The sequence below is a fragment of the Pseudorca crassidens genome, chromosome 20 (assembly GCF_039906515.1).
Source record: "Pseudorca crassidens isolate mPseCra1 chromosome 20, mPseCra1.hap1, whole genome shotgun sequence".
NCBI lineage: Eukaryota > Metazoa > Chordata > Mammalia > Artiodactyla > Delphinidae > Pseudorca > Pseudorca crassidens.
The window spans coordinates 61,072,499-61,100,196 of record NC_090315.1 but is presented as its reverse complement, the minus strand read 5'-3'; the positions used below and the strand labels follow the sequence as shown (position 1 = coordinate 61,100,196).

The following is a 27,698-nucleotide window of genomic DNA, read 5'->3' as shown; positions in this document are numbered from 1 at the left end:
CTGGCCTGGCGGCAAGCTCTCTGCAAGTTCCCCTCACTCCCTGGTACCCTCACTCCGCTGTTTACCGGGTCAAAGCACAGTGACCCGAGGGACTGGCCACAGCGAGCGCCCTTGTCCCAGTGCACCCACCCCGAAGCCAAACCCCGTGGCATCCAAGAAGCCGGGTTGAAGTTTAACCATGAGGGCTTTGGATGAGTTTTTACAGAAGAGGTGTGTCCACCCCACTCCTCGGCCGTCTAGATTGAAGTGAGGGCAGTCAGTGAGGACAACCTCCCTCCGGTTACCGGGTCCCCGGGGAACAGAAACAAGATGCTCAGGCTCCTGGGGTCAGGCAGGGGTCATCCGAAAGCCTCGGGTCTCTCCGTCCTGGTCAAGCAGATGTGCGGGACCCTCCGCAATCACCCGCTGACGCTGGAGCGATGGTGCTCTCAGGGCGCCTGCGTACAGACAAAGAGGAATGATGCTTGTAAGTAGAGCTTCCAGATGCAATTTGCTGTTTGTCTCATTTTATGGTGTATTTCAAAATGGGAGACGGTCCGGAGCCGGACAGCTTGGCTTCAGATTTCCACATTGTCTTTCCCATGGGAGACGTGGGCCAGTCCTTAAGCTCAGATTCCCAGGGCTATCAGGAAGGCGAGATGCTCGGAGCAAGGCAGGTAGCAAGGGCCCCCCCAAGACGAGCTGTTATTACAGCCCCCACGGAACAAGCCATGCTGCCAGTCATTAGGGCTCCAAACACCAGCAGAGAACATCTCAGCAAACACGGTAACTAGGTCGGCAGCCAGCTCGGTCCAGAGACTGCCCTGTGTCAGCCTTGCCCCGGTGGCGGTGTCCTTGGTGCTCTGTGCCCTTGGACTCATCCCTCCCTCTCTCTGGGCCTCAGATTCTTCCTCTGTCAGATACAGTGGCTGCATGGACAACTAAGTTCACCTCTGACGTCAGTATTCCACACTTTCCAGGTTTCGGTGGTTGGAAGAGCCTGGGCTTCGGAGTCAGTCTCCGGGGGTGTGTGCACTGGTGACTTTTGTCAGAGGTGAGAGCTGGTGGGTTGCTTCACCTCCCCAAGCCTCAGTCTCCTCGTCTGTAAAATGGGGTGATGAAATGCCACCCAGGGCCACCCGAAGATGAAACGACGTGAGCACAAAGCCGGGCACACACCGGGCTCTCGGCAAACACTCTTAGCTCTTCCCAATTAATCCGTTGGTCCACACCTGAGGCTGATGCCAAAATCCCCGTCTTTCCGCTGTTCTAAGCCTCTCGTTTCATGCTCCCACCAGCGCTGTGTGATAAGTACCATCGTGATCTGCCTTTTACAGGTGATGAAACTGAGGCTCAGAGAGGTTAAGAAACTTGCCAAGGGGCACAGAGCCACAGAGTGGTGGGGCCAGGACTCCGGTCCACGTGGCCTGATGCTCTTCATGGTCACGGAGTATAAAGGAGGGGACAGGTGCTGAGAGACAGTTGTGAAGACGTCCACAGTGAAGTGAAGAAAACCGAGGTGAAGACCCACTTTGTACTGAGCAGTACTTTTGCTTTTTCGGAGAACTCTGTGTATGTTTCTGTGAGCTTGGAGGAAAGCGCCAGAGGCTGTGCTCTAAACCAGCCAGAGGCAGCTGCCTCTGGGAATCGGGGTGCGCGGGTCTTTCTACATGAGTGCAGACCCTTCTCTATGGTTTGAAACTTGCAAGGAGTCTGGGTGGGGCCTGAGGTTCTGCATTTCTAGCAAGCCCCCAGGGGGGCTGCTGGTCCGCGGACCCCACCTTGAGTGCTGGGTAACTGAAAGAGCGGGGGTTGGGAGTGACAAGGCTTCTATTCCAGACCCTTCCAGGCAGGGTCTGGTGTGGGTCCTGGGACTCTGGTTTCCTTCTCTCTGAGACCTGTAGCAGCCCCCCAGTCCACAGTCCTCCACCGCCTGCCTCCCCGGGGCTGGGCTGGACCCCCAGGCATGACTCCCTGTGACCACGCTGTGACAATGACCACAGATGAGAACCAACTCGGCGCAGCGCAAGGGCGGGAAGGAATCGGTTCCTGGGCGTGGTCCGCGGAGGAGGTGGCGCGAGGGCCCCGCCCACCAGGGGCGGCGTTAAGAGGCCGAGGGTCTGGTGGCCCCAGGCTCCACGTTGGGCCAGGTTCCCCCGTGCTGGCTCCTCTGGGACCGCGTTTGCAGGTTTCTGTCGCCCCCTCTGAGGCTGCAACGGCGCCCACGCACCATCAGGGGCTCCTCTTCCCTCTCTCTGCCCCCAGTGCATGCCTTCTGGAAGGGCCCGGCCTCGGTGCCAAGGGGGGCCCGGCAGTCCCCCATCAACATCCGCTGGAAGGACAGCGTCTACGACCCCCGGCTGAAGCCCCTCAGGGTCTCCTACGACTCGGCGGCCTGCCTCTACGTCTGGAACACCGGCTACCTCTTCCAGGTGGAATTCGACGACTCCACCGAGGGGTCAGGTGAGCCTGAGCTGGGGTCGGGGCCCTTTGCTCCTGTCACTCCGGAGAGTGGGTCACGGGGTCGGCAGAGAAGAGGACGAGGCACGGAGAACGGCCGAGGCTGGCGATGGGGACGGGCAGAGTGATGTTCACCTTAAAGCTGGTGTTGCCGACCAGCTACGTCACACGTCACTGGGGACAAAACTCTGAACGGTGAGGGCCTCCCTGGGGGGTTACATTCCAGGGGCTGGAAGGCAGAAACAGTGAGCTAATAAAACGTACACTGCACTCAGAGGGGAAAAGCAGAGTGGGGTGGAGGAGAGAGTCTCCGAGGTGAGGAGTTCTGGAAGGAACAGAGGAAGGATGGTGGCCGGGCGTCCGGAGCCTGGGAACCTCGCTGGTCCTCGTTCAGAGTGAGACGGGGCAGTGACCTGGCTGATGTCCAGCTGCTACAGGAGGAAGAGGGGAGGGGAAAGTGGGGAGTAGGGACGAGCCTGAGCCTGGCTGGGGGTGTTGCCAGTGGTGGAGGGCTGCAGGGCCGGTGGGCAGGGAGGCGGGTCCCGGCGTCCTGCCAAGGGCTGCACTCGCACCATCTCGTTAAGCCTCACTGGCGGGAACCCTCACCCGTGCTGGGTGGATACTCTACAGGTTTGGGAAGTTTCCTTCCACTTCTCTTTTACTTGTGGGGACTGGCTGCCGGATTCCATCTGGTGTTTTTCAATTTTTTCTGGTCTGCCTCTGAGAGTCGGGAATTTGCAACGGGCGGGGGGTGCCTACGTGACCAGCCCCCACTGAGAACCTTGGGCACCGAGTCTCCTATGGGCAACCCTGGTGGGCTGCACTCCACACGTGTTGTCACAGCTCGTTGCTGGGTTTCAGGGTGTGGCTTATGACACCACCAGAGAGGACTCTGGAAACCTGGTCTCCTCCAGACACTCCCTCTCCCTCTGCCGTTGTTGCTCTTGCACCCTTTCGCCGTGGTGAGTCTTAGCCGTGCATGTGACTATACGCTGAGTCCTGGGAGTTGCAGGGAACCACAGAACCTGGGGACGCCAGACACAGCCCCCAAACCCAGGTCCTCTCCAGGAAAGCCCTCGGTCCACTTCCTCCCATATGCCCAGTCGTCTTGTTCACTAACCCATGGCCCCAGTGAGGATGTAAACTCCACGAGGGCAGGATCACTCCTACTGGACACCGCAGGTGCTCGGTAAACTGGTGGATGAATAATGAATGTAAAGTTAAAGGTAGAAACGAGTCAGGCAGAGGGACTGGATGGCAGTGGGGGCCCAGCCTGAGCCGCCCCAACTCTGATGGACCAATGGCTGCAGCATGGCATGGAGAGCCCTTTTTCCCTGTGACAGGCCCTGTGAGGTGCTTCACGCACACCGTGGCTCAGAGTTTCCAGGGGTCTCTTTCCTCATCTCACAGGTAAGAAGGAGCCCATGTTTCCTGAGCACAGCCTACGTGCCTGGAATGGCTCTCACAGTATCCCTCAGGGTTGCTTCTCATGTAGGGCTTGCCAAAGGCAAGTGGACAGGAACCCCAACTCTGATCGACGCAAACCAAAGCATCTTCTTGGAAGGATAAGATTACCTCAAAGAAGAGGAGGGAAAGTTGGATGTTAACCAGATGTTAACCAGATCTTTTTTTTTTTAAGATTTATTATTTATTTATTTATTTTTGGCTGCGTGGGGTCTAAGCTGTGGCACGTGGGATCGTTTGGCGCGCAGGCTTCTCTCTAGTTGTGGCGTGCGGGTTTTTCTCCCTGTAGTTGTGGCGCGCAGGCTCCAGGGCATTTGGGCTCTGTGGTTTGCAGCATGTGGGCTGTAGCTGAGGCCTGTGAGGTCAGTAGTTGTGGCGCGTGGGCTTAGTTGCCCCTCAACATGTGGGATCTTAGTTCCCTGACCAGGGATCAAACCCACGTCCCCTGCATTGTATGGTGGACTCTTTACCACTGGGCCACCAGGGAAGCCCCTAACCACGTCTTTAAAAGCACAGGGACCAGGCCAGCTCAGGGATCTGGGGAGCAGAGGCTTATGCATTTATGTACTTAGCGTGCCAACTTTTTTTCTGCCTTTGTTGGTCTGTTCCAAGCCCAAATTCCCAAGGAGCAACTAAAATTGTCCTTTCAGGTTTAATACGGTTTATATTAATTTTTTTTTAATTTTACACAGCAACTTATCAGATTGAATAAAGAATAATAGTTCCTGAACTTTTAATTGGTTGGCTAATAGTTGTGTGAATATACTAGTCATTTTGAGAAAAACAGATTTGGATGTAGATGCGTTCCTATCGAATCTATACTCTTCCTGTATAATCTTTATGTGCAGTCAAGGGTCTTAGGGACATTGTTACCGAATACAAGTTCATGTGCCCGACAATGAGGCCAGAGAGTTCCGAAATGCCGCAGTGTGGAGCAGAGAAAGGTTTATTGCAGGGCCAGGCAAGGAGACAGGTGGCTCGTGCCCCTCAAAAAACCCCAAACTCCCTGAAGAGTTTCAGCACATTTTGTTTAAAGGCCAGGAAAGGGAGGGGCGTCCCAGGGGATGTGATCAACTTGTGCGCAATTTTCTGATGGGCTGATGGCTCTGGGAGGTCCCGAGGCTATGTGCTCAGGGTCATCAATTAGTTCATTTCTTCCTCATTTAGTGGTGGTTTTTAGCATCTGAAAAACTCAGGAAATATGCATGAGATACTATTATCTGGGTACTTCAGAGAGGAGGTATAGCAGAGGATCTAGGGGAGAGGTCGGTCCCGGGAAGGCCCCATAGGGTCCTTCTCAGTTACGATATCTCTATAACAAGTTCATTTTCCTTTAAGTCAAAAAATGTGAAAAACTTCGAAGGTTACTTTGGACTTTTGTATGTATATGGTTAAGATACCTTTGACAAACTAAGTCAGAGTCCCAGGGGAAGAGGACTGGTGGCTGAGCTTGGAGTCACCCTGCCCCTCGTCGGCGGAACACCCAGCACCCTGACCAAGATCCCCACCAAGATCACACACCCAGGGACGCGTTGGTCCAGGGGACATCGTGGCACTGTTTCTAAAAGGGGGAAGGTATGCTGGACAGAGAGACATGCAAACACCCCCTTTCAAAAGAGCCCCGGTTGGATGAACAACAGCCCGGCACAGACAGATGCCGCTATGGAGGGTATGAGCATCCTCATTCTTCTCTTTTTTTTAAAGATTTATTTTATTATTTATTTTTGGCCACGTCGGGTCTTAGTTGTGGCACGCGGGATCTTTCGTTGCGGCTCGTGGGCTTCTCTCTAGTGGTGACGTGTGGGTTTTCTCTTCTCTAGTTGAGGTGCGCGGGCTCCAGGGCACGTGGGCTCTGTAGCTTGCGGCACACAGGCTCTCTAGTTGAGGCGCTCGGGCTCTCTAGTTGAGGCGAGTGGGCTTGGTTGCCCCGAGGCATGTGGGATCTTAGTTCCCTGACCAGGGATTGAACCCGCGTCCCCTGCATTGGAAGGCAGATGCTTTACCACTGGACCACCAGGGAAGTCCCCATCCTCATTCTATGTAAGGAGGAACGGAGGTTGCAGGTGGGGCAGGGAGCGTGACGGTGGAGGGGAGGCTGGGGGCATCCGGTTCAGGCCCAACTCCTGCTGATTCTAAAGCCCACGTCGCATCACTGCGTCAACCGTGCACTGACACGTCCAGACACAGCCGGGTCAGAATCCTCCCTCTTGCGGCTCTGCCTCCTTCTGGGGGGATCTGTTCCAGGTGGGGGTTTCCCAAACGGGGCGACAAGGGCGGGCTGCGGCACGGGCCGCTTCCCAGTAGGGCGGCGCTAAGGGCGGCGCCTCTGTCCCCACGATCGCCGCATTGGCCCCAGGCTGATGGCCGTCACCCAGCTCCGGTCGCTCGTGTGGGGTGAGGCCATCACAGTGACAGGCTGAGCCCGCTTGGAGCAGGAGAGGACCGAGAGGGGAGGACCCCAGGGGTACGGTCCCCAGGAGAGAGGCACGCTCCCCGTGCTCTCCTGGGAGCTCCCACCTGGCGGTTGAACCTGAGCTGACCCCGGCATCCCCCAATCCCGGTCGTTTTCAGATTCAAGGCCTTTGCGCCCTGTTGCAGCCAGGCCTCTGTGCCGACCAGGTCCTGACCCCCGCTCTTTCGCTCCTCCAGCACGTTCTCAGTCGGGTTCCAAGGGCCCCTCCCCGCCCTGCCACAGACCCAACGAATTCTCTGGGTGTCTCTCCCTGGCCGTATAAATTATTTGGATAATCCCCCTGGGGCTCACGTCCACACAGGCCAATCTGGTTTTACTTTACTTGTCATTTTCCCCAAAGCCCAGTTTCCTCTTTCTTTCTCTCCTGCTCAGTTTCACATGCCCCACCCACCCACGCCCATCTCCAGCCTCTAGCCACCTCTGTTCAGATTCTCTGTCTTCTTTGTTCATCTCCAATGGAAATTGGAAGGTGCCGGGAGCAAAGGAAATGGAAAATGCAGCTGAAAGACGGGAAGAACTAAGAATAAGTTTTGCAGTAAGAAAATGAGAATCGTGAGACACTCCCATAATTTTTATTTTTAAATTCATTGACAGAAACGGAAAGCCTTGGCGGCAGGAAGGGAAGTGGGTGGAGAAGGTGCACGGTGCAGAAGTAACTTTGCACAGTATGTGAGCACTTTGGTCAGGTCACACCAACAGGTGAGCGCAGGAAGGCTGAGCAAACCAGATCGGGGAACTGAGGACATTAGGGTTCCAGCGGGTGAGGGATAGGAGAGCTCAGAGATCAAGGCCGGTCAGCAACAACGACGATGAATAACAGAGGTGAAGGCAGCGGCTCTTTCCAAGGAATGTGAGACTGAAGGGCAGGGAAGGAAGGGCTGGCAGAGGGTAGGAAGCAAGAAGGAACATAGCGCCGGCTCCAGACAGACCCCGTGGTCACACCCTGCAAACCCGTCACAGGCGGGGCCCCCTTGTCCCGGCACCCGAGCGATCCTTTTCCTAAGGAGTGACAATGCCGTTTCCACCCGATGGGCAGTGTAGGTGCAGAAGTGGGGTGGAAGGACCAAAGGCCACAGATAGATCCCGCTGTTCCTTGAGGAGACGCCTGTGTTCTCTGAGCCAGGTCCTAGGTTACCACGAGCAGTGATGTCGTTACTGCTGCCAGGTGCTTTTGAGTGCCCGTTACACGACAAATCAATGTGCAAATCAGGGTACTTTTTTTTTTTGCGGTACGTGGGCCTCTCACTGGTGTGGCCTCTCCCGTTGCAGACGCGCAGGCTCAGCGGCCATGGCTCACGGGCCCAGCCGCTCCGCGGCACGTGGGATCCTCCCGGACCGGGGCACGAACCCGCGTCCCCTGCATCGGCAGGCGGACTCCCAACCACTGCGCCCCCAGGGAAGCCCCAGGGTACACTTCTGAAGGCATTTCATTCTCACAGTAACTCCAAGAGATGGGTTAATATGCCCATACATGGGAGGAGGACGTCTGTGTCCAACGTTCAGATCAGGGCTGTTTCCAAATCCTACTCCCCCCCCGCCGTCCACAGAGAAGAAAAGAAGCCGGGAGTCCAGGTCTTGCTGGCACTGCAGTGCCCGGGTCCCAGGAGCTCAGATGTTGCTCCCCCCGCCCACTTAGCCGCATGGACTGCGGGAGCCGCCTTCCCTGCTAGACCCTCCTCCTCGGGGGGCGGCTCATCTTCCTCCTGAAGGGCTCAGGGGGCGGGGAGGACGGTATGGTGGTCAGGGCCCAGCTCTGCAGCAGAAAGAGCTTATCAGCCTGGTAGGATAAGCTCGTTCCCTAACCTCTCTGACCCTCAGTCTCCTCCTCCGTCCACTGAGGTCGGACACCCACCCCGAGGGAGGACTAGAAGAGGCCCGAGGGAAGCACTTACCTCCAAGCCAGGAGAAGTGAGCGTTTCAGCCTGATAGCTTAGCTTCACCTGCTGGGGCTCCTCCCAGATAAGACCAGAGCAAGACACAGCTGTGCCCCTCTCAGGCCTCCTACTGGAGGGAACCCAGTGCCGGCCAGGCCCGGCCCGGCTTCCTCTGACTACGGAGGACTCTGTGGTTGGTGACCCCATCCATCGGCCGAAGGAGGAAAAATGGAAACTCCAAGCCTGGAGCTGTGAGCAGCCTTCCCGAAGGGTCACTCACTCTCAAGGACCCAGTGGGCACAGAGGTCGCGGGCCTGCTAAGGCTCCTTCCAACGCCAAAGTGGATTTTAAGCCGTTTGTAAAGGGGGGGCCAATAATGGCCTTTCAGCCTCTAAATGACAACTAATAAGGACGCCCAGCGCCACCGGGACAGGGTCCTGAGCGTGAGCTTCACGGAGTCGGCAGCGGGTGTACACAGCAGGGCCCGGTGAGCGGCCTTCGCTCCTGGAGTGAACGCGTAACTGCAGGTCAGTCTGATTTTAAAGTTCACAGACTTCACGTCCATCCGTTGGGGAATCTTCACCCAAGAAAACTGACTCCAGCACGAAAGCCAAAAGGGAGACGCCGGGAGAGTTTGGGGGTCCCTGCTGGAAAGGCAGGCTGGAGATGGGGCCGGGAGGCGGGTCGCGAACGAGGCAGCAGAACTGCTTTGCCATCTCCCAGCACCCTGCATCATCCCACGCAGGGCCCAGGGCCCAGGGGACCCTTCCCCCACGGGTCAGACGGGGGGCCTGCAGTGGGCGTGAGCTGGTGCCTCCCAGACAATGCAAGGGGGTGGCAGAGGGGGCTGCATTCCGGGAGGGGGTCCTGTGCTGTCGGGAAGGTGACTGGGGCCACTCGGTCCACACTTGTTTCCTGGGACAGTTTTCACTGCAAATTCGTTCATTGGCATTCTGATTCTTAAAACTGTATAGTTTTCATCTTCATTCCTTGTATATCCGCTGTTTCTTCCCTCAGGTTCTGGGCGTGGGTATCTTGGGGGGCAGAGGTGTGATTTGGAGGTTGGGTGGAGTGTGCTTCCCCTCACCCGATCTGTGGAAATGATAATCCCCACCCAGGAAAACACGCCTCCCCCGACGGTCCCTGAATCCATGTCAGTCCCTCCCCGACCCCACACCCCAGCCAGGCCAAGGTCACCAGTGCATCGCACCTTCCCTCCCCCGGCCTGGCTTCAACTGCTGCTCCCTTAGGGACACAGGGTCCTCGTGACCAGCCCGGCAGCTTCCCTCTCCTCCTCCCTCTCTGCATCTCCCTAAACCACCAGCTCTTCTGCCCCGGAAAGGGGGCTGCCAGTCTTGCGGGGCAAGCCTGAGGCCCGTCTGGTGCCAACACACCCCTACCACTCCTGGGGGCTCATCAGCGTCATGGGCAGCTGTCTGAAGAAACACCCCGCTTACCGGCATCGGTTGGGAGATGGAAGGTGGACGCTCGTAGGACCGTGTGACATCCCTGCCCGCCGTCGCACCCAGTGTGGTGAGCCCGTTCTCCCTCCGTCCATGGCCAGGAGTGCCCCTCACCACTGCTTCCGCAAAACCACCCAGGAATTAGCCATTCCTGCTCCATGCAAGGAGCTAGGATTGTGGTCTGCAATGCAGCCGCGCAGTAAGCACCCTGCTGTGCCTGGTGGCGCGTTAGGCCCCAGGACCTCCCCAGACGCAGTCTCTGCTCGCAAGGGGGTCTCAAGTTAGGAAATGCAGGAAAAGGTGCGTTGAAGGATAGACGACGTCAGGGACGGGGACGCAAGTGTCGCCTCCAGACCCCACCTCTCTAGGCAGACATCCATTTCTAAAGACTGGAACGCTCGAAGTCTGCTGGCGAAGGCTCCCCTACGTGGCCACTGCCGGCACCTGCCCCTTTGCCCTCCGACCCGTCTCCCTGCTGACCTTGCGCTCCCGCCCCTGGGGGCCTTCGCAGGTCCATCACAGTGGCCTGCTCTGTCCCTCCAGGCCTCTCTGCCTGTTGCCCCTTCCCGCCTACAGCCGGCCCTCCTCTGCCCTCTTACGGCTCAGCTGAACCCCTGCTTCCTCGGGGAGGCCCTCTCTGATGCCCCGCACCCCTCAGCTCCCCCTAGAGCACCCCGTCCTTGCCCACATGTCCACGACTCACTGCCTGCCTGCCCCTGGGAAGTCCATGCTCCGGGAGGGGCAGGGCTGCCCCGTGTCACCCTCTCCACGCCCAACATTAAGGCGCGGCTGTGGCACATCGTAGGAACTCGGTGAATATTTGTTGAATGAATGCATGGTTTTTCCTCTTTACGCTTTGTGGCTGGCCGAGCCCCTTCTAAAGGACACTCTCTTAAGATACATTTATCCCTCAAAGTCTTTACGCGCAGGTCCTGTCTTGGGAGTAATGGTGGCTATTTCCGGTGACTGCAGACCTCTGCTGGGATGATGAGATGGTGATCATGATGTAATAATAACCAGAATACGGTCGTAATAACAGAAGGTCCTACCACTGGTTGAGCTCCTCCTGGGTGCCAGGGGCCGTGCTAGGGGGCGTTTGGTAAGCACTCGCCACATTCTCATGGGCCTGGGGGCATCATTATCGTTTTACAGACATCAGGCCTGAGGTCCAGAGAGATAGGACCACCGTGTGGGACACGCCGCCTGAAACCAGGATCTGTGCTCACGTGTGCCTGGCTTCAAACCCAGAGCCGATGTGTGGTGGTCCCAGAGGTTAGCTCCCCAAAAGCAATCTGACCTCCCTCATTTCTGGATTTTGGGGTACTGCGGGTGGGGTCGTGCCCCTCAGGCACCACCAGTGCACTGGCCGCCAGCTGTGGCTCCCGCTTTCCTGGAGAGAATGACAAAGACCTCCCGAATCCAGAGAACGCACGGAGAGCCTTTGCGCTCGTGCGTAGAGTGTCGGAGGGAACGTTGGTTAAATCCTGGAGGGGCACCAAGAACAGGCTGCTCCTCGGCACCATCGAGTCATTTGCAGTTTGGATTAATTAGAACATGTCACCCTGCTCTTGGACTTATTTTAAGCCCTAAGACAACCATGCCTGCCAACAGCCTGCTTATCCTGGTCAAAGCACCAAACTACAAGTTGACGGCTGTTACCAGCGGCTGTTGTGAGGACAGAGACAGTAGGATCTGGGCTTGCAGTCAGCCTCCAACATCTCTGTCCCCGGGAATGCAATTCCCCAGTTACACGTCGTGACACACCTGCTCCCAGAGACTGCCAGGGGGATGCATGGCCTCTGGTCTGTGAACAGCCCTGCGGATGGCAGAGTCTGGGGGCTGGTGAGCTAAAGGCCCCCTTGTCACAAATTGGGCTCGCCTGTTTTCTTTTTCTTTCTTTTTTTTAAAAATTAATTAATATATATATATTTTTTGGCTGCGTTGGGTCTTCATTGCTGTGCACGGGCTTTCTCTAGTTGCCGCGAGCGGGGGCTACTCTTCGTTGTGGTACGCGGGCTTCTCATTGTGGTAGCTTCTGTTGTTGGGGAGCACGGGCTCTAGGTGTGCAGGCTTCAGTAGTTGTGGCGCATGGGCTCAGTAGTCGTGGCTCGCGGGCTCCAGAGCGCAGGCTCAGTAGTTGTGGTGCATGGGCTTAGTTGCTCCGCAGCATGTGGGATCTTCCCGGACCAGGGCTTGAACCCGGGTCCCCTGCATTGGCAGGTGAATTCTTAACCACTGCGCCACCAGGGAAGGGAATGACTCTGACGCTGGTCATTATGACAGGTCACTGAGATTATTTCATCCAGGGCAGCCGCCTTAAGCTGGACTCCTAACTTTCCTGGTGGGAAAAGGTGAGCGTTTGGCTTGAACCCTGCCACGAAAGTCGAGGGGCTGGACCCAAGCAGGCCTGGGGCGGAGTTGCTGGGGGACCTGGGGCAGGTGATGGACCCCTCTGAGTCTCAGTTTCCTCATCTCAAAATTGGGCCAGCAGTAGCTGCTCGCAGGGTCACTGTGAGGGGCGGTCCCTGGGGAAGGTAGGGTGCTTTGCACTATGCCCAGCGTGTAGCGGGCGCTGGGTGAATGCTGGCTTGTCACTTAGTACACTCAGAGCTCATGCTGACTGTCCACAAGGCACTGGCGATCACGGGCACCGACAGATGTGGGTGCACAGTGCCCGGGACGCAGGAGATGCTGACCCGTGAGAGCAGATGAGACCCTTTACTCATCCCTTCGCACAGACGTGCCATGGCTGCCGGCTTTCGTCCTTTGGGTGCTTCCAGAATACCGGGCATTCTGCTGAGAACTTTGCATTGAATCCTGGCAACGTCCCATGGAGTAGGTGCTAGGACCCTCCCCATTTTACAGGCGGGGAAACTGAGGCTGGGAACAGTTTAGTAACCGGACCGAGATCGCCGCGTTCGGAGGCGATGGCGCCAGCACCGACCCAGAGCGCACCCCCGACCACCTGCAGAAACGGGGCACCGTTCTCCGGTTTTTCAGCAGAGACGCTGGCACTCGGCTAGTGGCTGTCTTTGCCCATCCATCTCATTTTAGAGACGTCGTTCCAGAGAGTGTTCTGTCCCTGACTTGAAAGATGCTCGAGATGTACAAGTCTGACGCCCGAGCTTGTACTCAAGCAGCTCCTGTACAGTTGATGCGGTTTCTCTCCTGAAATGCCTTTGAAGGAGGGAGGCTGAGGGCATCACAGTGCCCGGTTCCGGGTGCACCACCCACCGGCCGCAGGGCGCCACTGCAGCCCAGCCTGTGGCACCAGGGCTCCTCTGGCCACGCCTCCCCTCCCTCTTCGCTTCCCCCCTGAGATGCTCGAGCTGTGCTTTCCTCCTTATCTGCATCTGCAGGTCACAGAGCTAGCGAGGGGCAGCAGCCTGCGGGGTTTGCTGTGAGTTTGCTTGGTCCCAGCTCAGGGTAGCCCCCGCCCGCTTACGTACGACCAGGTGTCAGCCTGCAGCCGGAAGGAGAGGCCCCACCGAGAGGAACCTTCCTCCCTGCAGGCCCGATTACAAAGCTGACCTCCGTCCACATTCTCTTCCTTCAACGGGCAGCTGTCTTTGGGAAGCAGACAGGAGGGAGTCCCCGTGCGAGAGGCTGCTTCTCGGAGAATTCTGGGGGCAGCTGGATGCGGGGAGAGTGTGGGGCCCTGGTCCCTGGGCTCCAGGCCTGCCATGAGGGTGACCCTGGCAAAGTCTTCACCTGCCGGAGGCGGGGGCATTGCTCGTGCCCGGCCCCCTCCCCTCCCCTGCTCTCTGTCGGTGGCCACAGTTGGGAGTGGTTTTTCTACGAGGTTATTTCTGGCGGGGTCTGCCCGACACCCAGCTGGTGGTGGGGTTTTGCCTCGTGCAGTTGGTGTCGCTCTTTCTGGAGACCTTGTGTGGTGTCTACACGTCAGAGTCCTCAGATGCTTGAGCTGGGAGGGACCACCAGGACCACCTAGCTAGGAATCCTTGCTTTGTTATTACGTGAAGGAGAGCCCAGTCCCTGAAAAGTTACGTGGCGTGTGGTCACCACCATCATTGTCATCACCGTCTGACCGCACTTTATGAGGCCATCCTGCCAGCACTGCTCATTTCACAGGTGGGACAGCTGAGGCTCTGAGAGGCTGATCCACTTGCTCGAGGTCACACAGCAAACGCACTAGTCAGTGCATTCTGGCGGTTCCAGGTGTCTGCTGGCCAGGGCTCCCACCTCCCCGTCCAGCATGATACACAGTGCCAGACAGGAGTGGCACAAAGATGGCACTGCTGGTGTTTCAAGCTTCTGTAATTTCCTCAGATGATGTTTTGTACTCAAGGCGCGGGTTTGGGCGTCAGACCTGGCTTCGAATCCTGGCTCCCGTGCCCGGGATTACTGACAACCTCTTTAGCCTCTCTTAGTAAATTCAAAAACAACACAAAACTACAGAGGTCAGTAGGCTCATGTATCCTCACCCCTCAAAGGAAAACAATCACCCCCTTGTATTCTCATTCACAGAAAATCCAGTAAAGTCTTGTGATTTGAACCCAACAGGGAGGTTTTCTCTCCACCTCGGCTTCTTGCCTGCAGAACGGCTCCTCCACACCCGTGGACTCAGGCTTCCTGATTTACTCTGATTTTTTAGACTTGCGGGGGGATGAGATACTTCTCTGTATGTTTTTCAAGTGAGATATAATTTGTGGGTGTTCAGGAGAATAAAGCCATAGAGCCTCATGACGAGATGCCCGTAACGACGTTCTAGACCAACGCTTTCAAGTGAAGACAGACAGCGAGAAGCTTCATGACTTGATTGAGGGCAGAATAATGGGCTGAATCTGTTTTTCCAGTTTACAGTTCACTGCTTTCTGCTACCAGTACCTTCAATGGCAAAAACAAAGCAGAAGCACCCCTACCAGTCGTATTTGACCCTTTCAGCAGCGTCCGTCACGTCACTAAGTGTCGTCCCTGCTTTTGCCGCGTGGAGGAGCTGATGCAAGCAATGCCCACCCCTCCCCCCACCCCGGGAACTCACGCCGTCGCTGTGCCAGTGTCCTCCAGCCCTGTCCGAGGATCCCAGTGTCACACTACGCTCACCTCGAATACAAGTGGATGTCCAACCGTTACCATTACGTTTGTAGCACTTGGTGGTGGAAATCTGTTAGCAAAGTGCAGCTGAAGACCGGAAGACCAGCTAAACCCTGTGCATCAGGGCCCCCCCGGGAGCTCATTCAAATGCAGGCTCCCAGCCGTGGCCCTGGACCTCTTGGGACAGCGCCCATGATCCCACGGTTCAGAGCAGATGCCGCCATGACAGGTGCTCAGGGATGATGAGCCTGTGTGCGTCACGCTGACAGCTCTTGGGGATGCCTCACCAGGAATTCAGGGTGACTTAGAAAGTGGTCATACAGTGAGGCTAGACCGAGCAGGGGCTGCCTGGAGATCAGCCCTGGTGGGAAATGTTACACCTTATTATTATTTTTTAATATTTATATATTTTTTAAATTTGGTTGCACCGGGTCTTTTCTGCAGCAGGTGGGCTCCTTAGTTGCAGCATGCAGCCTCCTTAGTTGTGGCATGTGAACTCTTAGTTGCGGCACGCATGTGGGATCTAGTTCCCTGACCAGGGATTGAACCCGGGCCCCCTGCATTGGGAGCGCGGAGTCTTAACCGCTGCGCCACCAGGGAAGTCCCCAAAATGTAGTACCTTATATCTGAGAATCTGTTTATTTAAACATCTCGCTCATTACCTATTAGCTTATGAAATTATTTGGTGATAGAATTTTATCTGCTCTTCTTTCATTTGAAAGACATCTCTTTTTTCTTTTCTTTCTTTCTTTTTTTTTTTTTTTTAATTAAAGGAAGGTCTGGAAATCTTATAGGACCCGCACGGCACACATCTCCAAAATGGTTTTTCTTTGCCTTCTTGCCGCCTGCAATTGGCTGAGGCCCCTACTGCCACCAGGTGGCGGCACTGGCATCTGCATCACTCAGGTGTTTCCTGTGCGCTGCCGGGGGCCCGCCGGGACCAGGTGATGGGGTCAGGTGACAGGGCAGACAAGGTCCCACGTTTCAGTTTGTGGTTTCAGCAGAACATCAGTCACTTGAGAGCAAAATCGAGTAACCCCAATGTAGTCAATGTCACAGCAACCCCACAGTCAAGCAACTAGACTAACACACCATTTCCACTGCTTCACCTTCCAGGAATCAGTGGTGGCCCCTTGGAAAACCACTACAGACTAAAACAGTTCCACTTCCACTGGGGAGCAGCGAACGAGTGGGGCTCAGAGCACACGGTGGACGATCACGTGTACCCGGCAGAGGTTCGTAGCAGCTGATGTGTGGGGACTTCCCGTGTGCCAGGTTCGATGTCAGGTGATCAAGCATCCTGGTTGCTCAGCACGGATTTCCTGGGACACGGGACCCTTAGTGCTCAAACCAGAACCACTGGCCACCCCACGCATTCAACCTCACGGCTCTCCTAAGGGGAGGGTACTGTTAGCGCTTTCAGCGAACAGGAGAAGAGACAGGCTCTGAGTGGAATTGTAACTTGCCGAAGTCAGGCAGCTGGGATATAGGAGCAGCGTCTGTGCTCTTAGCTCTCGCTCAGCCACGCGCTTGCTGCTGGTCGATGAGAGGCGAGAAGCTTCCTGTCCTTCGAGGCATTCAAGATCTTATACTGAGAACAGAAAATCTTTACAATAGAAATTATCTTAAGACAAAGGGATATTTGCAACATTTCCAAGTGGGAGTCAGTAAAGAAAAGGAGTAGAGATGAAGGTCAGGAATTGGATTTGGGTGGTTATGGAGTGGTAAGCAGTGCCTTACTGGTGTCCCCCAATATTTTATTATGAAATGTTTCCAACTTACCAAAAAAATGAAAGAACTGTATAGTGAGAACCCGTGAGGTTACCACCCAGATCCTGTGATTGACGTGTGGCAGATTCACTCTGGGGCGCCTCTGTCCACCGGCCCTCCCTCAGTCCACCCACCAGCCACCTGGATTTTAGAGGAATTTCAAGTTCTGGACTGTTCTTGTCACCATTGTTACGGAAGTAATACCATGGTTAAAATAGACCGACAGTCCAGTCAAACCAGAAGGGGAAAATCACTGCGATCACACGGCCAGAGGTGGCCTCTGGGGACAGTTGATAATTAGGGACTTCCATTGATTGTTAGAATTACACACATTTTGACAAATACGACAAAAATGAAGGAACAGCGGCCTGCAACACACTTGCTTTCAGTAAACCTCATTCCTCGTAGTAACTGTGCACCTGTACCTCGGTTTCTGGTGAGCAGCCTTTCAATAGAGGAGTCTGCTGCCCCCCAATAGAGGGGGCAGAGCTTGGGACCCACCAGGGGCTGTCCGTGAGCCAGGTGGGCGGGGGCTGCCCGACTGTCCCGGCCATGCCTCCGGCCCATGTTGGAGCGGGCCTTTTCCTGTGGGGTTTGGGAGGCCAGGCCAGCCCCACAGGTGGGGGTCCATGAAAGAGGAAGGCTGTGGGTGGGACCTCAGGCCCAGCTGTCCCCACTTCTGGAAGACCACGCGTGACAGTGGGTGGGGGGTTGAGGTGAGCTTCAGGAGGGCAGGGGGAGGCCACGCCACACTCACGGTCCCTGGTGTGCGTGGCCAGGAGCACTGAGACTTGTTGACAGGTGCCACCTGGAGCCACGTGGACCCCGCCCCCCTGGCAGGGCCGCCCGGGCCCTGGAGTCCCGCAGCCGCGTGGGGGAGGGTCTTGCTGACCACGAGAGGCTGGAGGACTTTCTGGGCCGAGTCCTTGTGGACTCACGGCCTGGGTCACCGTTCAAAAAGGCCTCCACCACCACGCGTGCTGGAGCAGCACCTGCGGACAGACACCCAGGCCCCTTCCTGGTTCTGAGCCAAACGCAGCATCGGCCCACGTGCCCTCACACAGAACCCAGGGGTCCTGGTGCTGCCTCTTACTCACCAGGGCCCAGGAAAGCCCGTTCCCCCAGCCTGTTTCCCCGCTGATTTAAATCCTTGTCATCTGGTCCGTAGCGATGCTGATTTGGGACTTAGGAAAACCAGCGGAGGGCGTGTGAAGAAAGGACATAGGTGAAGTTCAGAGGAGGGTGACAGATGGAGAAAAATGCCATTTGGGGGGCGTACGTAGGTTCGAAATGATCCGTTGTCTATCCGAAACCCAGATTTAACTGAGAGTCCCATATCTGACCTGGCAGCCCTCATTCAGGGCTATCTGAGCAGTAGCAAACAATTCCACCACCCACTTCTGTTTGACAAAGTTAAAGCGAGCCTCCTCCTCTCCCCTAGAAATGCCGAGGCCCTGCTTTCTGGGGTTCGAGCGAGCTTTGGCTGGGGGAACCGGCCTGCAGCCGTGGATTCATTAAAAGCATAACTCGGGCACGTGTCAGCCACACAGAGGGAGGAGCGGCGGGTTAAGCTCTCTCGGCTCCGTGGTGATGGAGGGAATTCTCTTCTTCTGGGTTCCAGCTGCATCTAGTTCACTGGAACGCTGTGAAATACCAAAACTACACGGAAGCCGTGATGGGAGAGGACGGCTTGGCGGTGGTAGGCGTGTTTTTAAAGGTAAGCCTGCTGGGGCGCAGCTCTCCTCGTCAGATCTGCTCTCTAAACAAGGTCAGCTTAGAGTGACGTGTGCTTGTCACCCTGTCCCCTGCCCTGTCGCGTGACGGCTCGGCGTGCCGCGCTGTGCAGCTGGGGGCCCGCCACGAGGCGCTGCAGGAGCTGGTGGCGGTCTTGCCGGACATAAAACACAAGGTAAGCTGCGTATTTTGAAATCAACATAATTGGAAAAGCGACATTGCTTAGAGTGATGACTGCTTCGCCAAAAAAGTAACCAAAAAAAGGAACCAGTTGGGTGGAAAGAGCGTCGCAGAGAGGGTCTGAGTCCAGTTCTGGATCTGGGACTCCCTGGAGCTGATTCCAGGTGTGTCTCGAGTCGGCTCACCGACTTCGAGGTGTTCCTGCAATTCTCGGGCCCTCCCTCCTCAGCGTAATGGGGTTTCCCAACATTCGGCCATTCAGGCAGCATCCTGGAGGTTTTTGCCTGTCTACCCACCTGGGGTACTATTAGTTACTTAGTACTTTTTATGAAAGTGATCCACTGTTTAAAAATCTTTAGCCTTGTCCCAGGCAAGAGCATCCGTTTGCAATAATGTTTGTTTTAAAACCAATTGAAATGTGGACTTCCCTGGTAGCACAGGGGTTAAGAATCCACCTGCCAATGCAGGGGACACGGGTTCGAACCCCGGTCCGGGAAGATGCCACGGGGCAACTAAGCCCGTGCGCCACAACTACTGAGCCTGTGCTCTAGAGCCCGTGAGCCACAGCTACTGATCCCGTGTGCTGTAACTACTGAAGCCCACGTGCCTACAGCCCTGCTCCACAAGAGAAGCCACCGCAATGAGAAGGCCGTGCACCGTGACGAAGCGTAGCCCCTGCTCGCTGCAACTAGAGAAAGCCCGCGCACAGCAACGAAGAACCAACGCAGCCAAAAATAAATAAATATTTTAAAAATAATAAAAAATATAAAACCAATTGAAATAAATTCTCAACTATCGGCATTTAAGAATGTCCACCTGCAAGCCACCTGGTATCCTTAGGGTCAGCCCCATCCTGGGAGAACAGGGAGATGGGGCAAGGGGTCCTGCAGACGCACCCATCCTGCCCACCTCCCCTGCACAGCTGGCTGCACTCAGCATAGCTCCGAAAGACAGCAAGGCCAGCAAGGTAGCTTTTCTCCAGTATCAGCTGAGAGAGGGCTTTGATGGAGAAATGGAAATTCCTGAAAACTGCAGTTTATTTGTTCAGCACCAAACAAAAGAATTCCGAGGGCAGGAGTCACCCGTGGTCCTTGGACGTGGGGACGGGTGGGTCTCCGACCTGTCTTAACAATGGCGAGAGCGGCTCCAGATGGGAGATGGGGGCCAGCCCTTCCTCGGCAGCCTCACAGGGGCTGTTTGATCTGTGTGGCACCCGCCCCTTGATGTTGACCTCCTGGGACCAGACCAGATCACCGCCCCCGTTGCCCCCGTCTGCCAGCTCAGGAACTCAGCAAGGTCTAGGTGCTGGGAGCATTCATCTCCCTGGTCCACAGCCAGAGTAAACCTGGACGTTTCCCTGGTGGCAGCCACCCCCTCAGGGCATGGTCTCCACCGCTTGGTGGGAAAGAAAGAGCTGCTGTGAGGTGCTATGTGCTAAGGGGTCTCTTTGCTTCCCCGAAGGCTCCGGGCAAACTTGCAGGAGGAACGGTGTTGGCAGGGGATGGAGGAAGCTGCTGGGCCCAGTTCTGGTCCTGATGCTGCTCCCTGGGCCTCCGTTTCCTCACCAGAAGAATAAGAGTTAGAATCTGAAGAGAGTAAGGTCCCGCCTCAGCGGGCAGGGGTCTGTGTCCCGTGGGCCGGGAGGGTGAGCGGCTCAAGTCATTTGTCACAGTCTGTGCTCCTTCCTGGGTCCCCCCAACGTCTGGGTTGGTTTTTAAAATGTTCAGCCTTAGGAGGCACCTCTGTGGTGTCCAGCTCTGTGGGATGGGACAGACATCCCGTAGCATCTGGGTTTGCCGCCATCTAATCACAGTGGCTTTCGGAAGTTCTTATCTTTCTTTCTTTATCATGAAACAGACGTAAAGGCTGGTTCTGAAAATCCAAGGTGAGAGCCTCAGAGGACGTCTGGCACGTCAGTGCCTATGGGGCTGGCGTCTGGGGGCAGGAGGGGCATTTATCTGTCGCCGCACACCCGCAGGTACTTTCTGCATCTTGTCCCATGTGCGTATGTGACCTGTGTCCTTCAAGAGTTGAGTAGACCACACGGTGGAATATTACTCAGCCATAAAAAGGAATGGAGCTCTGACACCTGCTACAACAGAGATGGCTTTTGAAGGCATCATTCTGAGTGAAAGAAGCCAGACGCAGATGATAACATTTCTAAGAAACTTCCAGAATGTGCAGATGGGTGGGGCCTGTGGCAGGGTGAGGGCAGGTGGGCAGGTTAGGGGGAATGACGGCTAAAGAGTGTTTACTGGGGCTCTCTTCTTCTGGAGTTCTGTTCTGAGGTCACGAACATGTTCTAGAAGCGACAGTGCTGAGGGTTCGCGTGTCCGTCTGTGAATATACGAACAGCCGTAGAATCTGCACTTCAGGTGGGCGGGCGCCACACTTTGGGAAGCGTGTTTCAGTCATGCCGTTTTAAGCCGTCAACTAGACACTGGTGACAGGTGGAGCCCGGCACAAGGTGCTTGGCGACCATCTGGCAGAGAGTCAATGTACCCGCTTCCAGCTGCCAGAAACTTAAACACCACCTCCCCGTGGCTGAGCGGTGAGTCAGCGACCGGGGACAAGCCGTCAGCGGCTCCTTGCTTTTGCCTTTGAGGGCCGGGGGGAGGGGTGCCCAGCAGCAGGGAGCCTCCTTCCTCGGGGACCCGAGAACAGGTGCCTCGTGCTGTCTCCCAGCGTGCCCCGCATGCGGCTGGGCCCCTGGTTCAGGCTCCGCTCCGGCTGGGCACTGGTTGGTGTCCTGCTTCTCCCAGGGCTGCCCCCTCAGCCTTTCGGCTCGCTCACTTCACGGGGGGGTGGGTGGAGGCCCCGTCCTGGGCCCGTCAACCTGAGGGACCTCTCTGAGCCTTTCCCCTCTGAGCAGAAGCTGTCCAGGAGCTTTGCGTCCACCGAGGCAGAGACCAGCCAAGAGGCCCTGCTTTCTGTCCACAGCATCCAGACAGCAGCCCCCCCAGCCCCTGCCTCTGTCGGTGGGTTTCTACGGGGGTCCCCAGCCCTGGGCAGAAGCAGGGTGTCCCCCCCTCCCCCTCCCATCTCTCTCGTTTTATTAAAAAATAAATTTATTTATTTATTATTTATTTTTTGGCTGTGTTGGGTCTTTGTTGCTGTGCCTGGGTTTTCTCTAGTTGTGGCGAGCGGGGGCCGCTCTTCATTCATGTGCGCGGGCTTTGTATTGCGGTGGCTTCTCTCGTTGTGAGGCACGGGCTCTAGGTGTGCGGGCTTCCGTAGTTGTGGTACATGGGCTCAGTAGTTGTGGCGCACGGGCCCAGTTGCTCCGCGGCATGTGGGATCTTCCCGGACCAGGGCTCGAACCCGTGTCTCCTGCATTGGCAGGTGGATTCTCAACCAGTGCGCCACCAGGGAACCCCCCCGCATCTCTTTTAATCACTTCCGCGTCTCGTGCTCATTCCAGCCCTGCGGCCTCTCTGCTGATCCCCCAGCCCATCAGGCCAGACCCTGCCTCGGGGCCTTTGCACTGGCCGTTGCTGTGGAGAAGTCTCCTCCCCTTCACCTCCTCCGTGTCTTTGTTCAGACGTCACCTTCCCAGGGAGGCCTTCAGGGCCACCCCTCCTAAAACACCAGCCTATACTCCCCACATCTCTTACTTCACTGCCCTACCTTATTTTTCCCCATCACATTTATCACGTGTAAACTACTAGATGTTCTACTTATTTGTTCCGGGTGCCGTCTGCTCTCCTCCAGTAAAGTGAGTTCCACGAAGGTGGGTAGTTTGTCTCTCCTGTAGCCCCAGCACCTCAGATAGAGTCAGGTTTACTGTGGGTGCTCGAGAATAGCTCTGAGTGAGTGAGTGATGGTGGGACCCCATCAGGGTCATGAGGAGCTGAGAGGCAGGTTTCTCCCTATGCTTCTCTAGAGCATGGAAATGAAGCAAACATGGGTTCTGAACGTGGGGCTCCCAAGCAGGACACGTGCTAACGGAGCAGCCTGGAGAGCTGGGCTGACCCAGTCCATCAATCCCACCCCTCGCTGATGAGAAGGAAAATTCTGGCACGAGTCAGGGAATTCGGCCAGTGCGGGGCGTCCCCCTGCGCGTTTGTAATTGCCATGGCTCTCACGCTGGGGAGGTCTGCCAAAGAGAGGATCAGCTGTCTTAAAAGTGTAATGTTTTCTGGTGCAGCCGCTATAGAAAACAGTCTGGTGGTCCCTCAAAAAATTAAACATAGAATTACCGTGGGATCCAGCATTTCGACTTCTGGGTGTATCCCCCAAATCATTAAAAGCAGGGTCTCGAAGAGATGTTTGTACACCCATGTTCATAGCAGCTTTATTCACAACAGCCAAGAGGTGGAAACCACCCAAGTGTCCATCGGTGGCTGATGGATAAACTAAATGTGGTCCATCCACACAGTGGAATATTACTCAGTCTTAAAAAGGGGGGAAATTCTGACCTAGGCTACAACATGGATGGACCTTGAAGATATTGTGCTGAGTGAGATACGCCAGTCACAAAAGGACAGATCCTGTATTATTCCATTTATACGAGGTCCCTAGAGGAGTTAGATTCATACAGACAGAAAGTAGAAGGGCGGGTGCTGGGGGCCGGGGGGAGGAGATGGGGAGCTGGTATTTAGTGGGGACAGAGCCTCAGTTTGGGAAGATGAGAAAATTCTGGAGACGGATGTGGTGATGTTTGCACAACAATGTGAAGGTACTTAACACCACTGAACTGTACGTTTTAAAATGGTTAAAATGGTAAATCGTATGCTGTGTATGTTATTTGACGTCAGCTTTTAAAAGTGTGATATTTTCACAGCCAAGGTATACAAAAATGAGTAGCCTTAAAAGAAAAATTACAAGCCTGCGGTGGGCCTCCCTGCTCAGCGTGGAAGGGCCACATTCTCTTGTTACGGTTTCCAAACGTGACAACCGCGACCACAGCCTTTATCTCGGAGACATGCTCCCCTCCAGGCCACATCGCTGAGATAAAGCCAAGCGTGGCGCCCCCTCCCCGGCCTCCTCCACCCACCTGAGAGCCTGCGGTCTCCTCCCCCAGGACGCGCGGGCGGCCCTGGGCCCCTTCCAGCCCTCCTGCCTGCTGCCCGCCTGCCGGGACTACTGGACGTATCCGGGCTCCCTGACCACGCCTCCGCTCTCTGAGTCTGTCACCTGGATCATCCACAAGAAGCCCACTGAGGTGGCTCAGGACCAGGTGAGTGGCGCCTGTATCCAGCGCACAGAACTGCACGGGAATCCCTCCGGTTTGGTGGCTTCACTAAGATAGCGTGAACAAGCATCCTAGAGTTTCGTGCTTTGGTACCTTATAGATGTTCCTGCACAAGAAGAATCTTCCAGTTGAAACAGGAGCTCTTGGGGAGTGAACAGAAGTTCCCCATATCACAGGTCTTCTGACCTTGAGATATTGGTGGTGAGAGGGAGACAGAGACAGAGAGAAACAGGGAGACAGAGACAGAGAGACAGAGAAAATCAGAGAGACAGAGATAGAAAGAGACAGACAGAGACACAGAGAGACAGGGAGGGAAGGTGGGGTGAAGGGAGGGAACTGAGGCGGGACAGTTATATTCAGCACCTTCTAATCTTAGTGGTCAGCCTCAGGCGTGGAGAGTCTCCCCGATGAAAAATGCTTGGACAAGGCCAGTACTTGCTCTTTGGTCTTCGTTGGGGTAAGGCGACTTTAAAGAACAGAAGTGACATAATTGGGACATGGGTCCGTGCCCATACTGGGACCTCCGTGGGTGTTTTAGATGAATAAATTAACTAAGAAAGGGATGTCATAGATGAATGCTGGAGAGCCGTGAAAGAAGTGGGGTCACTGAGGGAGAAGAGAAGCTTTTAGAGTCTGTTCTGCTTCTTTGGCTGATAGAGCAGTAGGAAATCAAGACCGCAGAGGGTTTTCTCTCATGCTGTGCTAAGAAGTTATGGAACTATAAGTGCCCAGAGAAAATTCCAGAAGGATTGTATTAGTCAGCTATTGCTACAAAATGCTGTGTAACAAACCACCCCAAAACTCAATGACTAATAATAAGCATTTATTTTCCTGCTCAAGGGTCTCTGGGAGCTGGGAGAATCTGTTTTAGGCCATCGTTAGGGGTTGGGTTGGGTCCAGTGTCTCTCATGCTTCTTGGACCAGTGACCACCCAGGGCTGGATTTCATGGCACATGACAGAAATGCAAAAGACAAGCCAAACCGCACAGGCACATTTACAGCGTCTGCTTGCATCACGCCCGCTCACATCCTGTTGGTCAAACCGAGTTATGATGGCCAGGCCAACGCCAGTGGGGCAGGGAGGAGGTGAGTGTCTATTTGCTGAGCAATGCCCTAAGCTGTCACACAGATGTGCACCTAAAAGTTAATCCTGGTTGTCCTATGGTCACAGATCTGCAGTGGTTCTTATTTTCTTTCTCATCCTTATTTAAATATTCTATTTTTTCTAAAATAAGTAGATATTACTTATATACTTTTTAAAAAGTTAAAGTATCTTTTTCTCTGGAAATCTCCAGAATCTAGAGAAAGTCTGTCTAGGGCACAGTTTAGGGATGACAGATATGCAGCAAGCATGCTCCACTGTCCCATCCTCTGCCCAGGACAGACATTTCTAATCGATCACAGCAGCATTCATCACCTCGCCTTCAGCTCTGTGTTTTCTGAGGACTCTTGATGAGTCCTTGGAAGTCCTTCCAGCCTTTCAGTTCTGTGAAACAGCCTCTAATTTTATTTTATTTTATTTTTTTAAATGAATTTCTCTGTTTTATTTATTTATTTTTGGCTGCATTGGGTCCTTGTTGCTGCATGCGGGCTTTCTCTAGTTGCGGTGAGTGGGGCTACTCTTCGTTGCGGTGCACGGGCTTCTCATTACAGTGGCTTCTCTTGTTGCGGGGCATGGGCTCTAGGCGTGTGGGCCTCAGTAGTTGTGGCATGCAGGCTCAGTAGCTGTGGCGCACGGGCCTAGCTGCTCCGCGGCATGTGGGATCCTCCCAGACCAGGGCTCAAACCTGTGTCCCCTGCACTGGCAGGCAGATTTCCAACCACTGTGCCACCAGGGAAGTCCGCAGCCTCTAATTTTAAAGTCATGGGATGGGGCTTCCCTGGTGGCACAGTGGTTAAGAATCCGCCTGCCAATGCAGGGGACATGGGTTAGAGCCCTGGTCTGGGATGATCCCACATGCCATGGAGCAGCTAGGCCCGTGCACCACAGCTCCTGAGCCTGCACTCTAGAGCCTGCAAGCCACAACTACTGAAGCCCATGCGCCTAGAGCCTGTGCTCCACAACAAGAGAAACCACCACAATGAGAAGCCCACGCACCTCAACTAGAGAAAGCCTGCGTGAAGCAACGAAGACCCAATGCAGCCAAAAATAAATAAATAAAATAAATAAATTTTAAAAATAAAATAAAGTCATGGGATGATGCTATTTGTTTTGAAAGACTGAAGGTGGAATGTGGGTGCACGTCACCCACCCTTCCCCCAAACCAGAACTGTTACAGACGTGGTTGAAAATGTCCCTTGCTGGGACTTCCCTGGTGGCACAGTGGTTAAGAATCCGCCTGCCAATGCAGGGGACACGGGTTCCAGCCCTGGTCCGGGAAGATCCCACATGCCCCGGAGCAACTACTGAGCCTGCTCTCTACAGCCCGCGAGCCACAACTACTGAGCCCGTTTGCCACAACTTCTGAAGCCCACACGCCTAGAGCTCATGCTCCACCATGAGAGAAGCCACTGCCATGAGAAGCCCGCGCACTGCAAGGAAGAGTAGCCCCCACTTACCACAACTAGAGAAAGCCCGTGTACAACAACAAAGACCCAATGCAGCCAAAAATAAAAATTAATTAATTTTTAAAAAGACTTAAAAAAACACATTAATTTAATAAAAGAAAAGAAAATGGCTCTTGTCACCAAGACCCCTCTGTCACTCAACAAACGCATAATAAACACTTATTAGATGTCAGATGTTGTAGCAGGAGAGGGTGGGCAAGCAGGAGGGATGGAGGGGTGACAGAGCAGTGACCATAGTCTCTGTGCACTGCTACCCAGCAGGAAAATAGAAACGTAAGTCAATAGTTTTAAGGCAGAGTGGTAGGTGAGTATTACACCAAAATCCAGAGCAGAGCCCCCAACCCTCCCGGGGGCTGGGGAGGTAGTGTGTGCACCCCCTGGACGGCAGGGACAGGCCTGCCAAGCAGGCTTTTCTGAGAGGCAACAAGTGGTGAAAACAGGTGCACACACGTGGGCACACCATGCCTGAGTGCCTGGAAGAGCATGCCCCACACCCTACACAACTCCAGGGGGCTCTCCCTCAGCCATGCAGACCTGACTTGCTCAATAGGTGGTCACTATGCAGGTATAATCCCAGTTCTGTGTTTAATTAAGCGTGAAAGCTATTCTCACAGAGCACAGAGTATATTCCGAGAACAGATGTGATGATACATAAAAAATGGTCTCTTAGTTCCTGGAGTGCAAAGTGAATCAAATGTTACATTAGCATTTATAGTATATAAACTAGTTATCTATTGCCGTGTAACAAATAGCTCCAAAATTTAGTGGCTTAGTAAAACAATAATCATTTATTATCTCCCAGGGTTGCTGTGGGTCAGAATTCAGGTGGTTCTGGCTGAGGATCTATCTCTTGTGGAGTTGCAGTCAGATGTCAGCTGCAGTTATTTGAAAGCTGGGGCTGGAGGATTCATTCCCAACGTGGCTGGCAAGTTGTACTGGCTGTTGGCTGGGAGCCTCAGTTGCTCTCCCCGTGGGCCTCTCCAGAGGGCTGCTTGTGAGTCATTGCAGCACGGCGGCTGCCTTCCCCAGAGCAGGTGGTCCAGGAGGCCAAGGTGGAAGCTGCCATGCCTTTTCTGACCCAGATTGGGGTCACCTCCACCATGTTGCATTGGTCATACAGGGCCATCCCTGATTCAGGGATGCAAGGGGACCACACACGACACAAGGGACATGGGAGCTGGTTCACGCCCCAGCTGCAGCCAGATTACTCTGCTTGCTCTCCGTTCCAGCTGGCCGCGTTTCGCTCACTCATGTTTACTGCACTTGGTGAAGAAGAGAAGACGATGGTGAACAACTACCGCCCACTTCAGCCCCTGATGAAGCGGGAGGTCCGTTCATCCTTCCAGCCACTGAAGACGGTGCAGGATCCTAAATTCACTACATCCAAGCTAACGGGTAGACCTGACTTTAACAGGAGAAAGTATTGTTTCCCAGGCTTCGTGTACTGATCATATGTAACCTCTGAAATTAAAAATGGAGAAAGA

At 54.9% G+C, this 27,698-nt stretch overlaps 1 protein-coding gene across 3 annotated transcripts; it reads left to right on the top strand.

The window, feature by feature from the left end:
* Window positions 1-235: 235 nt before the first annotated feature.
* CA5A (carbonic anhydrase 5A) lies at window positions 236-27,698 on the top strand. Of its 3 annotated transcripts, none has more exons than XM_067718068.1 (7): window positions 236-466; window positions 2,245-2,442; window positions 15,885-16,003; window positions 18,160-18,255; window positions 18,385-18,447; window positions 23,476-23,631; window positions 27,444-27,698. In XM_067718068.1, exons 1-7 carry the CDS (start codon window positions 310-312, stop codon window positions 27,660-27,662), a joined length of 1,008 nt encoding a protein of 335 aa, XP_067574169.1. In that variant the 5' UTR covers window positions 236-309; the 3' UTR covers window positions 27,663-27,698. The 3 variants fall into 3 exon arrangements, with proteins under 3 accessions (XP_067574169.1, XP_067574172.1, XP_067574170.1); XM_067718071.1 differs by lacking the exon at window positions 27,444-27,698 and adding an exon at window positions 25,998-27,419; XM_067718069.1 differs by lacking the exon at window positions 18,385-18,447.